Source organism: Martes martes (assembly GCF_963455335.1).
Source record: "Martes martes genome assembly, chromosome: 7".
NCBI classification, from domain to species: Eukaryota; Metazoa; Chordata; class Mammalia; order Carnivora; family Mustelidae; genus Martes; species Martes martes.
The window spans coordinates 48,144,611-48,158,188 of record NC_137894.1 but is presented as its reverse complement, the minus strand read 5'-3'; the positions used below and the strand labels follow the sequence as shown (position 1 = coordinate 48,158,188).

Genomic DNA, 13,578 nt, shown 5'->3' with positions numbered 1-13,578 from the left:
CCCTTCTCCAGAGGGCATCCCGAGGCCTTGGCAGTGGGGGCGCTCCCCATTGCTTGGCTGTGCCATCATGGGAGGGGTCCTCTCCGGCCCAGAGGGTGCTGTCTGATGGGTCTTCTGTAATCAGTCCCATCCTAGCCCCAGGGAAGAGACAGGAAAAACCCCCAAGGCACCCCCTTTCTGGGTATCACCAACCCCGCCCCGTCCATGGAGGGCCCCCCAGGAAGGAACTGCGGCATGTGTCCATCTGCTAGAGAGCACCAGCTTCCCGAAGAAGGACAAGTTGGGGGGCCCTTCTGCACCCCCGTTGACTCACAGCGAAACCTGCGCCGCCTGCCGGGGCATCTGAGGCACAGGGGAAGCTGGAATCTGACCCGGGCAGGCGCCTGGCCTGGTCTCCATGGCAGCGGCGGATTTATTACGGAGCCTCCACCCAACTTGGCGGACTTTCGACTTGAAGCCGGGAGGAAGGGGACGGAGCAGGCAGTTGTGGGAGCCTCAAGTCCGAAGGCGACAGCCTGAGGCCCAAGATGGTGAGTGGGGGCCTGTGACGTTGTGGAGCCTGGCTGCCCCGGGGCTGGGGGTGCGGGGCGGAGGGGGGCGCTTTCACAGGCTCCTCTCCCTGACTGTTTTCTTCTCTCTGCTACAGGCCAAGTTCCTTTCCCAGGACCAAATTAATGGTAGGTTGGCGTTGCTCTTTGATTAGCAACTCGCAGCAAAATGTGGGTCTCATTAGGCAATTTGCTCGTTTTTTCTGTGGGTGGGAAGGAGGGCAGCTGGTGGGAGAGCCGGGCCCACCCACAGGCAGGGGGCTGCCTGCAGCAGGGAAGGGGGTAGGGCTCAGAGGTGAAGTGTTGGTGTTACAGTTGTCAGTGGGACTTACCGGTGGGGGAGAGTGGAGAGGGCTCCCACTAGGGGCTTCTCCAGGACCGGATAGCTGGATTTGGGAGGAGGGATGGGAGATGGGGGGTGCCCCCATTAACTGGCTGTGGCTGAGAGCCCTGGTCTGCACTCTAAGGCAGGCACTTCTACTCTCTGGGTCTCAGTCTCCTCATCTGTGAAATGGGGGTGGGCTGAGGTGGCCTCTGCGGTCCCCTGTGCCCTGACATCAAGCAGCGTTTGGAGCACTTACTACCCGAGCCCCCAGCCCACCCGCCGCCCAGCCGGCCTCAGTGTAGCACAGCATGGAGTTGTGTTTCCAGAAGGCCAGGAGGGGAGAGTTGGGTTACACAGAACCCAGGGCCTGCCAGAGCCCAGCAAGGGTCCCGCAGGTGCTGGAGGTATGCCTAGCACTTCTTGGGCAGGGATGCCAGAGTTCTGGGCCCCCAGAGCTTGGTCTAGAGTGGGTGGGGGGTAGGGGGTGCAGGTTCTGGGTGGGCACCTTGTCTTAGATGGCTCAACATCCTCATCCCAAGAGAGGGCCAGAGCAGGGACTGTGAAAACATAACGCCCAGGGCAAGGGCCTCTCTTGCCCAAGTCTAAGGGCAGACTGAGTGGTGACTCAAGGCTGGAGCCCAGCTGTCGGCCTCAGAAACCCCCCTCCACCAACCCACGCCTAGTTCTGAGGCTCACTGCCTTCCCTCCCAGGATCTGTGAAACTCCCAGAAGGCAAGAAGGGACGCTTCCCTTTGTATCCCTGTAATCTGACATTAAGAAAGCGGCAACTAATGTTTCATGAATGAGAGATTGCACAGAGGTAGCTCACCAGAGTGGTAAGGGCGGGAGTCTTGGAGGCAGCAGACTGGGGGTTCCATCATCTCTGAGCCTCAGTTTCTCCTCTGTGAAGTAGGGAGAATGACACTGTGAGCAAGGGGCGGAGAGGAAGTCAATCAGGCACATGGTGTCACCCAGACTCCTCTAGCTAGCATGAGCTGGGTGGTATGAATATTTTGAGCTGCTTGTTAAAATCAGTCATTATTAAATAATGTAGCATCAAACAGTGTTTCAATCCCTGCATCTACACAGTGAATGTTTTAAAATAACCCTATCATCAGTGCTGAATATTTTTTTTTAATTTTTTTTATTTTAATAAACATATAATGTATTTTTATCCCCAGGGGTACAGGTCTGTGAATCGCTAGGTTTACACATTTCACAGCACTCATCATAGCCCATACCCTCCCCAATGTCCATTTCCCCCCACCACCCTCCCCTGTCCCCCCTCCCCCCCGCAACCCTCAGTCTGTTTCTTGAGATTGAGTCTTTTATGGTTTGTCTCCTTCCCAATCCCATCTTTTCATTTTAGTGCTGAAGATTTGAAAGAGATTTCAGTTTAATGAATTTGTACAAGGGTGAGAAATAGTGTAATGGTACCTCACCAGATTTAATGACCATACATTCATTGGGCAAAGAGTTGCATTCATTGGTATGCGGCCTCCCTCGGCCAACCATGGTTGAATGGAAACTGTAGGCTGGCAAGGCACACGAGAGCTGGCAAAACTCACTTGTGACAATCAGCTGGCTAGAACGGAACTCATAAAGAATAGTGCACATTTTATCATTACTTATAAATGGTGTGCTACACGTCCTTGATGTCTGTAAACGTCGTAACGAACTTGTGTACATATACCATCAGAGCTGGTTGTTACACCTGCACCAGCACACAACTGGTATTAATATAGGCCTTGCGGAGGCTTTTCTCTTGCTCCAGGGCCTTTGCATTCCCAAAGGGAAGACCTGAGGGGGATTTTTAACCAATTTATTCTTTCCTTCACCAAATATGAGTCCTTTCTTTGCGCCAGCCCAGGTCTAGGCACTAAAATATGGCAGCAAACACGACAGACAAAATCCATTCACTAGCTCACACACAGGGAGGAGGGGGACAGCTAAAGCAATAACCTATGTAGGAGGTCACAGGGCCTGCCCTTCAGAGGAAAAGGCCAGAAAGGGGGAGCAGGGAGGTGTGGGAGTCATGGACGGTGGAAGGGGGCGGCGAGGAGAACAGCCTGCTGTCCTGCTCTAGCTCGGGAGTCCCCATTCAGCTGTGGCCTTCCGGGTCTTTCAATGATATGTTTGTCAATGTGGGAAGATAGAACGTGTTTTATCTAACAGTTAGGAGATGGGACTCCATTTGCCCCTGGCCCTGCTGCTGTCAGGGGCATGGTCCCAGTCACTCATCCATGTGGGAGAGGCAGTCTGCCTGTCTGTAAAGTCTGGCCAATTTTAGGTCCCAAGGGTGTGACGGGCATCAGGCAGGGACAACTGTCACAGGCTGAGGTCTCAGGGGGCACACTCAGAAGACAAGGTGGGTGGTCATGAGAGGTCCCCAGGAAGGGCGCTGGGGGAGTTTTAAGGCCTACATGCAGGGTGGCTCCCTCAGGGTGCCCCCACATTAGTGGTGGCATCACCCCCACTGGCACGGGGCCCTCTTGGAGGGAATCAGGTTTTTCAGGAACCAAAGGTGGGATCTTAGGCCAGGCTCTGGTGCTGCTTCATCTAGGCCACTTCAGTTCCTGTCCCCTGCTCATGTGTTCTGGCCCTCTCCAAGCCCAGGCTCTGGAAAGTTCTGAAAGGTCTAGGCTTTCCCCTTCAGCCTCTCCACAGGCACAAAGTTGGCTAATTGTCCCTAAACCCTACCAGGGAAGCTGCCTTTTATTAGCAGCGCCCCTGAAATCCTCAAGGAGAGGCCTTAATTGGGGAACATGAAAGGGCCATAGGGCAGAAGCTGGGGACCTTCCTTCAGCCTCCCCTACTCCCGTCTACCCTCTGGTGGCCTCTGCCTGGGCACCCAGGCTCCAGAGTGGCCTGGGTGGAGCTCTGCTTCAGACTGCCAGACTGCTTCCCCCCACCAACCTCCCTCCCCAGGCCCTCAGCTGCCACAGCCTTCAGTGGCCCCCCCGCACTACTGGAACAGTAGAGGCACTGCGCTGGGCATCACAGGGGGATGGCAGGATGAAACAAGGGCCCAGGGGAAGCGCTCGGTAGAGTGAGCCTGCATTGGTTTTGTTAGTATCAGCTGAGGAGCGGCTGGCCGGGGCCTCAGAGGCACCAGCCAGCGGTGTGAGGCACAGGGGAGCTGAATGCTCAGAGGCCCGATGGGGCTCTGCTGTGGGGCTCAGGGATTAGAGTTACCGGGAAAACTCTTGACCAGTTCTGCCCGAAGCCCCACCCCAGCCTGTCTGGGAATCTCGGAGGTGGGGCGCAGCCATCCTCCCCAGCTCCCTGCTGGCCTCACAATGCACCGAGGGCAGGGAGCTGGGCTCTGCTGGGTCTAGGGGAGCCTTAGCTCCCGCAGCACTGCATCTCCTCCCCAGGAGGAGGGGTGGGGAGAGCAGCCAGCCAGATTTAGTTTGAGCCTGGGAGAACCCCCAGAGTCTTTAAGAATAGGACCAGGGCTATCTGTGTCAGAGGACCGCCTGAGGGTTCAGCAGCCTGGAGGTTGGAGGCTTTAGAGTGGACACTGCAGTGCTCACAGATGTGATAATAACTCACCAGATAGGACAGCCATTCTCTGCCAGGCCTTCCCAGAGGGGATTTCTACCAGCGGCATAATTTCCCTGGTTTCCCACATACGCTGTCTTTGCAAAGGTGCTCTAGAGTCCGCAGGCCCTGCTGTAAACTCCTGGTCTCCATGGCCTGGCCTGGAGGGTAGGATTGCTTTCCTTTGGTCTTAGTCAGTTATGGAAGGGGAGAAAAGAGGAAAGGGAAAAAAACAGAAGAAAGGGGGGAGGAAGAGGCAGGAAGGGAGAGAGACGGAGGAGGCAGAAGGGAAGTCAGGAGGGGGAGGGGATAGGGTTGCCAGATAAAATATAGGCCACCCAGTTAAATCTGGATTTCAGATAAACAACAAAAACTTTTTAGTATAAGTATATCCCATGCAAAACGTGGGGCATACTTATACTAAAAATGTATTCCTTATTTATCTGAAATTCAGTTTAACTTGGAAGCCCTGTATTTTTTTTTAAAGATTTTATTTATTTATTTGACAGAGAGAGATCACAAGTGGGCAGAGAAGCAGGCAGAGAGAGAGGGAGAAGCAGGCTCCCCGCCGAGCAGAGAGCCAGATGCAGGGCTCGATCCCAGGACCCCGAGCTCACGACCCGAGCCGAAGGCAGAGGCCTCAACCCACTGAGCCACCCAGGCGCCCCAGCCCTGTATTTTTATTTGCTGTGTCTGGGAACTCTAAGAGGAGAGTCAGCAAAGGGAAGGGAAAGGAAGGGGAAGGGAGGGGAAGGGCAAGGCAAGGCATGGGGGTGGAGGGCAATTACATGCAGCTGACTCTTCCTTCTGGGCTGTGCACAGAGTACAAGGAATGCTTCTCCCTGTATGACAAGGAGCAGCGGGGGAAGATAAAAGCCACTGACCTCATGGTGGTGATGAGGTGCCTGGGGGCTAGCCCAACACCAGGGGAGGTGCAGCGGCATCTGCAGATCCACGGGATCGGTGAGTGGTTTGGGCCAGACGTGGCTGCTGGAGGGGCACACACCAGCTGGGCTGGGGGTGGGGGACAAGTCCTGTAGCTGGCATCTTGGGGCAGGGCCCAGCAGGTGGGTACAGATGGTGGGGGTATGAAGAGCTCAGACGTTTGAGGGGCAGGTGGGAGTCGGAACTCACCGGCAGAAGCTATGGAGACATCTGGCCAGGTGTGCTGTGTATCACTCAGGCTTCCTGGAAGCCCCACAGCAACCAGCGACATGCCCGTTTGTCACAGAGGACCACAGGATCTAGGCATTCCATTATCACAAACCTGCAGTAAAGACTGTGTTAACAGTGATCCCACATGTTGGGACAATTTCCCTTCACTGAGTATTTGTCTCATGCTTAGCTCAAACAACTCTGTGAAGTACGCACCATCCTCCTGTTTTACAGGTAAGGACCAAGGTTCAGAGCCATTAGGTAATTTGCCCAAGTTCTTAACCCAGTGGTGGAATCAGGGTTGGGACCCGATTCTTCTTTCAAAGACCGACCTCCTAAACACTGTGCAACACTCTGAGGAAAAAGGTAGAAGAAAACCCACCCGAGATGCTACCATAATTGTTCTCTCTGGTGATGGGATTAGGGATGATGATTTTCATTCCCTTTATTGTTTCTAGCATGTTTGACGATGGGAACACCTAGGACTTTTATAACCAGAAACAAGTTTTATTTTTAAAAAAAACAAAAATGAGAAAAACCAGAGAGGTGTCAGAGGCCGGGTGGATGTTTGCCCTGGTAGTTGGATACACAGGAAGGAAAGCCTGGCCCAGAGGAAGGAGGTAGACTGGAAAGTGCACTTGACCTGGAGCCCAGAGGTGACTTCTGGGTGCCTGGACCTCGTTTCCTCACCCATAGGCTAGGGTTACTCTGAGGTCCCATCAGAACGTACCTGCAGCAGCACTGGGAGCCCATGGGAGGGGGGTGGGGGGGGCTTCTGAAGATCTGGAGCCGGCTGATGGGGTGCTCAGTGACTGAGATCCCCATTTCCAGCTCTGAATGGGGTGGTGGTTTCCTTTGGCTTCTGTGTCCTCCAAACGGGAAGTTGTGGTCAGGGGAAGTTCTGATCTCCTGCAGTTGTAGCTGGCCAGGGCCTGGGCTGAGGCCTGCAGGCATGCTTGGAGGAGGGGCCTGGGCTGGGGAGACCAGGGCAGAGGCTGCAGTGAGGGGGAACGCCGAAGAGGGGGTGGGGCTGGGGCTTGAGGCTTCAGGTGGGGTCACGTGTCCGTCCTTGTGGGTGTGCGCAGTGGCCGCTGAGGAAGGACGGATGCAGAGAGTACTTCCCTCTAGCCCTGGGCAGGAGGGGAGCCCCCGGAGCAAAGGAAGTATGCCCCATCCTGGTCCTGCCACTGCCCTGTGAGGTGACTCCATGCTCCAGGGCCTCTGTCGCCTTAGTGGGCAAAATGGGGCAAGGGTCATCCCAGTCACTGAGGGCTCCTGAGAGGATTCACGAGGCAGATCCATGGTGGGGGGCTCTGTAGGAAGGGCTGCATCCTCCTCACGATAACTCTGTCGCCAGCATGGCACTTTCTGAGTTGGGGGCCCTTGAGCCGGCCATAGACTTGGGCAGGAGGCCATTTAGCTTCTCCAAGAAGAGCCTCTTCCTCCCTGCTCAGTCTGCTGTGTTGGGGGGTTTCCCAGACAGACATGGAGAGCTGGATTTCTCCACTTTCCTGACCATCATGCACTCGCAAATAAAACAAGAGGATCCAAAGAAAGAAATTCTTTTGGCCATGTTGATGACAGACAAGGAGAAGAAAGGCTACATCATGGCATCTGAGCTGCGGTCCAAACTCATGAAACTTGGGGAGAAGCTCACCCACAAGGAAGGTAAAGGCCTGAGTCCCTCTTTTGCAACAGTGAGGGAGGAGTGGGGGGCAGGGGGAAGGACAGCAAAGCCCGGTCGTCAGGACTGTGCAGACACCGCATGGGACGTTCGCCCAGACGGCTGTGACTCCGTGTCGCGCTCAGGGAACTCAAGCCCAAGGGAAAAAGTAGGGGCCCGAGAGTGACGGGAGAAGGCTGCCAGGGTGAGGGAAGATCTGGGGAGAGCATGCTAGGATCTACTTGGGCCTTCATTTAGTGCTCACAAGACCCCTGGAGGCACCAGTGCCCCTGTTATACTGACAAACAGGTGACAAGCTGGGGCATGAATGCAAGTCTGTTCGACACACATACGGCCCCTCAGACGCTTTCCCCTTGCCAAAGCTGTCTTCTGAAGTGGTTGCTGATGCTGAGAGTTTCCGAACTGAGATGCTACTTTGCCCCCCTTCTCACGACTCAGCCGGTTTGAAGTGCTCTTCCAGAAGGAGCGTCTGCGGTGGCCTTTGCCTCCGGCAGGCCAGTGGGCCTTCCTGTCTTGGAGCAGGACGAGGGGCTGGGGTCTTCTGGGCACGCCCTTTGGCCATTGTAGGGGGTGACCCTCATGCTGGGCCGCCAGCCGACATTCTTCCTGCCCTGCCCCTCAGCCCTGTCACAGCAGCCGTCCGGGGGCTGCCACCAGAGGCTGGCATTTCCAGTTAGGCCGCTGGGCCTGCCGGTGGCAGGGATGCGAGTGCTGGGCTGGGACACAGGCAGGTGGAGGGAAAGGCTTTGGGAATGGTGGACCTTTAGCCTTTGGTTAAATCACAACCAACCGGTGGCTTGAATTTGATTTGATGCCTGGCTCCCCCTCATTCTGGGGGGCCCTCGGTGTTTCTTAACCTCTCTCAGCCTCCACGGTTTCCTGGTTGGGAAACGACAGTACAGTAGACAATCCCTCAGGTCCCTCCAGGAGCTAGCATTCTGTAAAGCAGTCTGCTTAGATTTTATCTGCAGTCACTAAGGCACAGCACAGAGCATTTAAAAATAGCGCTACAGACGGCACACTGAGCTCTCCCTGCTTTTTCGGGCTGGCAGCGACCGTGAGCTCATCTTTCACTGTGGCTGCGTTCATGGGAACGTGGGACGCAAGGGCTCTCCTTCGCGCTCAGGCTCTGAGGACACTGCTCGGCCTCTTACGTTGCAGGTGGAGTGCGGCAGGGGTGGAGAGGGCAGCCGAAGCCTTCATTCTCACGGTTAATGATCTCTGTCTGAAGCCGTGCCCTGGCCCCCCAGACTCACACCCATCTCTTGTTTATTTAACCAGGGAAGAAACATTCCAAACAAACTGGTAATGTGTTCCAGACAAGCAGGAAGACCCACTTCCCTTCCTCTTGCTATAGGAGGGAGGAAAGATGATATGAGAAGTAGGAATCCTTTACCCTGGGTGACTAAAAGAACATCTTCAATTTTATTAAGCATCTTCCGAAGGCTGGAGGAGGCTGCCGGGAGGCCTCCATTCTAAGGCCTGGAAGAGGCTGATTTCAGCCCCCTGGGCCTTTGTGGGGTCCGAGTGAACCCAGAAGGCATGGTCAGTGCTCAGCCGAGGAGTACAGCCCCTCTTGGGGACAGGAGGGGCCTGTATGCTTGAACTGCAGCTGCCACTGGACCTGTCCACTGGAAAGGGTTGACCCCAATGGCTGATGGGTAGAAGCTTCTCCATGAAATAGGATAAATTACAGTCTCCTCAACATTCTAAAAATACTGAGAACTACCATCAGCTTAGGCACTGAGCATAGTAATTACATTTTACAGGAGGATGGATGGTTAAGCAGAGAATCACAGGAGATTTTCCAACTGCCCAGAATTATGTGTCAGGGACGTCTAGCGCCAGGGAAGCTGACACAGGGCAGTGAAACAGTTTTTGCAAGGGGATGAGGATCAGTCCAAAGAGCCAAAGGTAGGTTGGCACCAAGAGGCCACTGTGGAGAAATGGAGGTTGAAATGGCCTTTCTTGCCAATATCTGGGACAAGCTAGTATTTTGTCCCAAGAATCCAGAACCAGAAGAAACAAGTAAATGAAGTGATTTTTTTTTTTTTGAGCAACGTCAGAGAACAATGACACTTTTGTACACTTTGAGCTTTAGACACAGTTGAATTTATCTTCTCTCCTACTACCCCCGCCCCCTAAACACACACGTTTTAAAAAAGAGGTGATGGTGGCAGACACCACTTGTCACCAAGTCCCCGCTTGGGGTGGGGCAGGAAGGGAAGGCAGACAGGCTGGGGGGCAGGCCAAAGTTACGGGCAGGGTGGCCCAGGAGGGGGCTGTTCTGCCGGGAGACTGAGGGAGTGGGTTATAGAAGGTAACATCCATACCAAATGTTTCTGGAAATATAGCTGCAGGGGTCAGATATTTTCATTAAAAAAGAAAAAAAAAAAAAAACAAAGAAGCAAGCAAGCACCAGGTGGCTTCAGTGACGGACTCACCACTAGCACATCCCCACCCTCTATCTGGGTCCCTGCAGAAAGCCCGATTCACTCAAAACTGAATCCGTTTCTTCAGGGATAAGGGTAAGTCGTCCTGTTCTGTTCACTGGTTAATTTCCTGGTCTTCAGGAACAGTCCATTGGACACCAGGAAAGACCTCTGGGGAACTTCAACCCCCAATAACTAATTCAATGTCCTATAATGTAACACTATAGCCAAACTGAAAAATTAATGTGATTTATTGCAGTGGATGATCTTTTCAAGGAAGCAAATATTGAACCAAATGGCAAAGTGAAGTACGATGAATTTATCCACAAGATTACCATTCCTGTGTGGGACTACTGAATGAAGAGAATTGCAAGAGAGCCTCCCCCAGGCCTGAAAACTCAGACTGTGAAGTTTTTAAAAAGAGAAGGCTCTTTTACCCTGGTGGGCTGGTAAATGCTGCAGCAAGATGAGATGAGCTGACTGCAGCGGTGCCGGGTGGGGCGGGGGGACTCAGCAATGACACAAAATGGTTTCAGCCTGGCATTAGCAGTCTTTAATAAAAGATTTGTATTGATTTTTAACAAGTGCCATTAGTCCAGCCTTTTACGGCATCGAGAGAGCCTTTGGTTTGGAGTTGGGCCTGGGTTCCAGTTCTGACTCTGCCATGTCCCAGCTATGTGACTCTGGCTAAGTCATTTTACCCCTTAAAGCTTCAGTCGGATCCCTAAACTCAAGGTGGACTCCAACTTCTTACCTCATGGAGCCTACTGAGGGTGTCTGTTTTTGGTGCTGGAACCATCTTCCACATTTCCAAAGTAAAGCCAGTGCTGAGCAGAGAACTAGCATCAAGCAAAGAACTAAAACGAACGAATGAACAAGTATGGTTAACATTTCTGGCAGCACCATGGGGCCACTTTACACATTCTTATTCCCAGCGCGACACACAGTGACATGGTTCAGGATATTCATTCATAAACACAGAGTACAGAGTGAACACGGTCACGTTACAACAAGAGGCATCAGCTAGACGGCAGGCAGGGAGGGTGATGGGACTTTGCAGCCTACACCACAGGCCACCAGATGTGACATGCTGCCTTCATCAGAGCCTTGCGGAGCTAGAGGAGCTCCCATCTGTTTTGAGCTCTCCTGTTATCAGAGAGGTTCACGGCACTAGGACAGTGGGCCAAACTGATCAGAGATGGAAAGTAATAAAGGGATGGAACAGGCCATGGCCAGGATACAGCAAGAGCCCCGCTGGGACCTCTTCCAGCCTGAGCAGGGTTTTCAGTGAGGTTTGTAACCAGGAGGGGCCAGGCTAGCACTTCTTGTGTGCTCATACATTTGTGGATCCTGTTGGTACTGTCAGCACAGCCCTAAAAAGGGCTGGAGTCCCACACCAGCACGTTGAGCAGGCAGAGGCCAGAGCTCTAAGTACAGAGATCTTCATCCTTATATGTCTCAAAATTGGGCTCTCTAGGCTGTGGCTTTGTTTACTGGTGCCTTAGTGGCTCAAGAAAAAGAAAATGAAATGAAGAGGGAGGAGTGTCTTTTGGGAGGTTACACAAAACAAATCTAAGGGCTAAGTGCCAGGGAAACTGCAGGAGACAGATCGGCGCAGATCAGATAATCTGCCAATTATCTCAAGATGCTGTAGCTTTCAGACCTAACCAGGGTCCTCAGAAAGGAGAGACTTTCATTTTCCCAGCAGTGTAACTGCCAGTGGGGGCGAGCAGGAATTCCTAGGAGCTACAGAAAGGTCCTGTAGGAGGCAGGCATCAAGTGGCTCAGACACCAGGAAGGTGAGGTCGTGACCATCTGGCTGGGGGAGCCCAGGTTCACATGGTGTAAGGGCACATCCAGGTTTTGTGTGGTCTGAGGCTTATACTCCTGGATGGCCTTCTTTCAAGAATACATGAATAGAAGTACATAATCGTTAGGGCTACTCCCAGGACTCTTCTAGAGGCCGAAGTGGGGGCGGGGCACACACTGGTGCTTAAACTTAAATTAAGTCGAAGGCTCCTCGGGCACCCCATTGAGAAACGCTGCATTTCACTTTCAGGGAAGGCTTAAGGGGCCTGCCCCCACATCTCTTTCTGACTCATCATGGACGTTAGGAAGCAAGTCCTGCACAGCTGAGCTGAACACCACGGACGAGACAGGGATACCCAGGAGTTGGAGGGACAGGAAAAGGAAGCTCTGGGCCAGAATAAACAAGGGTACTTACCCTCAAGGCTTTTTTAAAATGTCTCTGTCACTGAATGGTCCCAGGATGGTTTTAAACAATTTTTTTTAAAAGATTTTTATTATTTATTCACTTGATAGACAGAGATCATGAGTAGGCAGAGAGGCAGGCAGAGAGAGAGAGGAGGAAGCAGGCTCCCCGCAGAGCAGAGAGCCGGATGTGGGGCTCGATCCCAGGACCCCGAGATCACGACCTGAGCCGAAGGCAGAGGCTTAACCCACTGAGCCACCCAGGTGCCCCCCCAGGATGGTTTTAAAGCAAGTTTTATTAATCTGAGTTGCCAAATAGGAATCCGAAGCACAGCTTGCCCAAAGCACCTAAGTGGCGTGCGGCAGCTGTCAGCACCTGCAGCTATCTCCCGACTCAGTGCTCCCAATTAAGGGTACGTGGTGGCTAGGATTCCAAGATCCTGCGACACGTCCTGATGTAAACCTCTACCCCAGGAAAGGCTTTTTACACTACCGTAAGCCCAGGTTTCTTGTTCATTCCTGAAATTCCAGTTGGTTTACTTAGCACCTAGAGTTGTTTACAAAAAAGGCCACACTGCTCTTAGCACTCATGCTGCAGATTACTAAACAGATTTAAAACTAAACAGATGCTATGGTTCAGTACAAAGCTAGCCATATTTCAGTAAGAAAGGGGAACGATGGCTGTATATGCATTACTTACCTCAAAGCATGTTGCGAGAGAATTAGTTAATTGCCATGCTTTGAAATCTCTGGATGAAAGGTGCTTTGGAAGCACAAAGCGTTATCATTTTTCTCATAGGGATTGTCCCTTGAATACCCACAGTATATTTTACAGAAGACAAATTAACTGAAGGCTTTTCTTTTATTACATCTAAAGAGCTCTACATAAACAGGTAACATTCAATAGGTAAACAATTTTTTTTCCAATGCATGTAATAAATATTTTCACTTGGTACTTTTATACAAACTGACATTGGTCTACTATACATTTTTAAAAGCCATTTTACTGGTTTGGCATGCGGTATGGAAATTCCTAAGAGAGAAAGTTTTAAGGCAATGAATCACAGATTTAAGTTCATGGAATTTATGGTAACTTTTATATCTGTTTATATACATTTCCCCTTTGTTAATTAAACAATTAACAGCAGCACACTCTGGGACCACCAGCTATTCTCCCTCCCTCTTTCTGAAATCTAAGCTTTGTGTTTTTTTTTTTTTTAATTAAAAAACAATTCAACATGTATTGATAAAACAAAATCCTTACTAAAATAATTTTAAATGTGCTTTAAAGTCCTGAAGATCTTGAAGCGTCTTATGTATTTAAACTTGGAATTGTTTAAAAATGTTCTTTCCACAATTAGTGCATTTAAAATTGGGATATATTTTCATTCAGTTTCAGACATTTGTCTCTACGGAAAATCTGCCAGGAAATCACATTTATCAGAAGATTAAGTGCAATCTTTCTTAAGTCAGTAATGATACAGAAATGTGGTAACATCTCAATTAACAGAAGAAAAATTTTAATGCTCAAAATAAATTAGTCAACCAAGTGTGGTATGGTTAAGGTTCAGATTGTTTTAAAAAGATGTGTCCAATAATGCCCACAAAATAATTAAAAGCCACTTCAACCCTGCTAAGTCAAACAGCTATTTTATCAAAGACGTGTGCATGTATACACAC

At 51.5% G+C, this 13,578-nt stretch overlaps 1 protein-coding gene across 1 annotated transcript; it reads left to right on the top strand.

Annotated features, from left to right (window-relative positions):
• Positions 1-397: 397 nt before the first annotated feature.
• CALML4 (calmodulin like 4) lies at positions 398-10,262 on the top strand (the record flags this gene model as incomplete). Its single annotated transcript, XM_080808945.1, is given in 7 exon segments — positions 398-416; positions 419-514; positions 517-530; positions 647-677; positions 5,239-5,379; positions 7,051-7,239; positions 9,947-10,262. Coding segments are annotated over 7 exon segments (588 nt in total). The 3' UTR covers positions 10,045-10,262.
• Between the last annotated feature and the right edge of the window lie 3,316 nt (positions 10,263-13,578).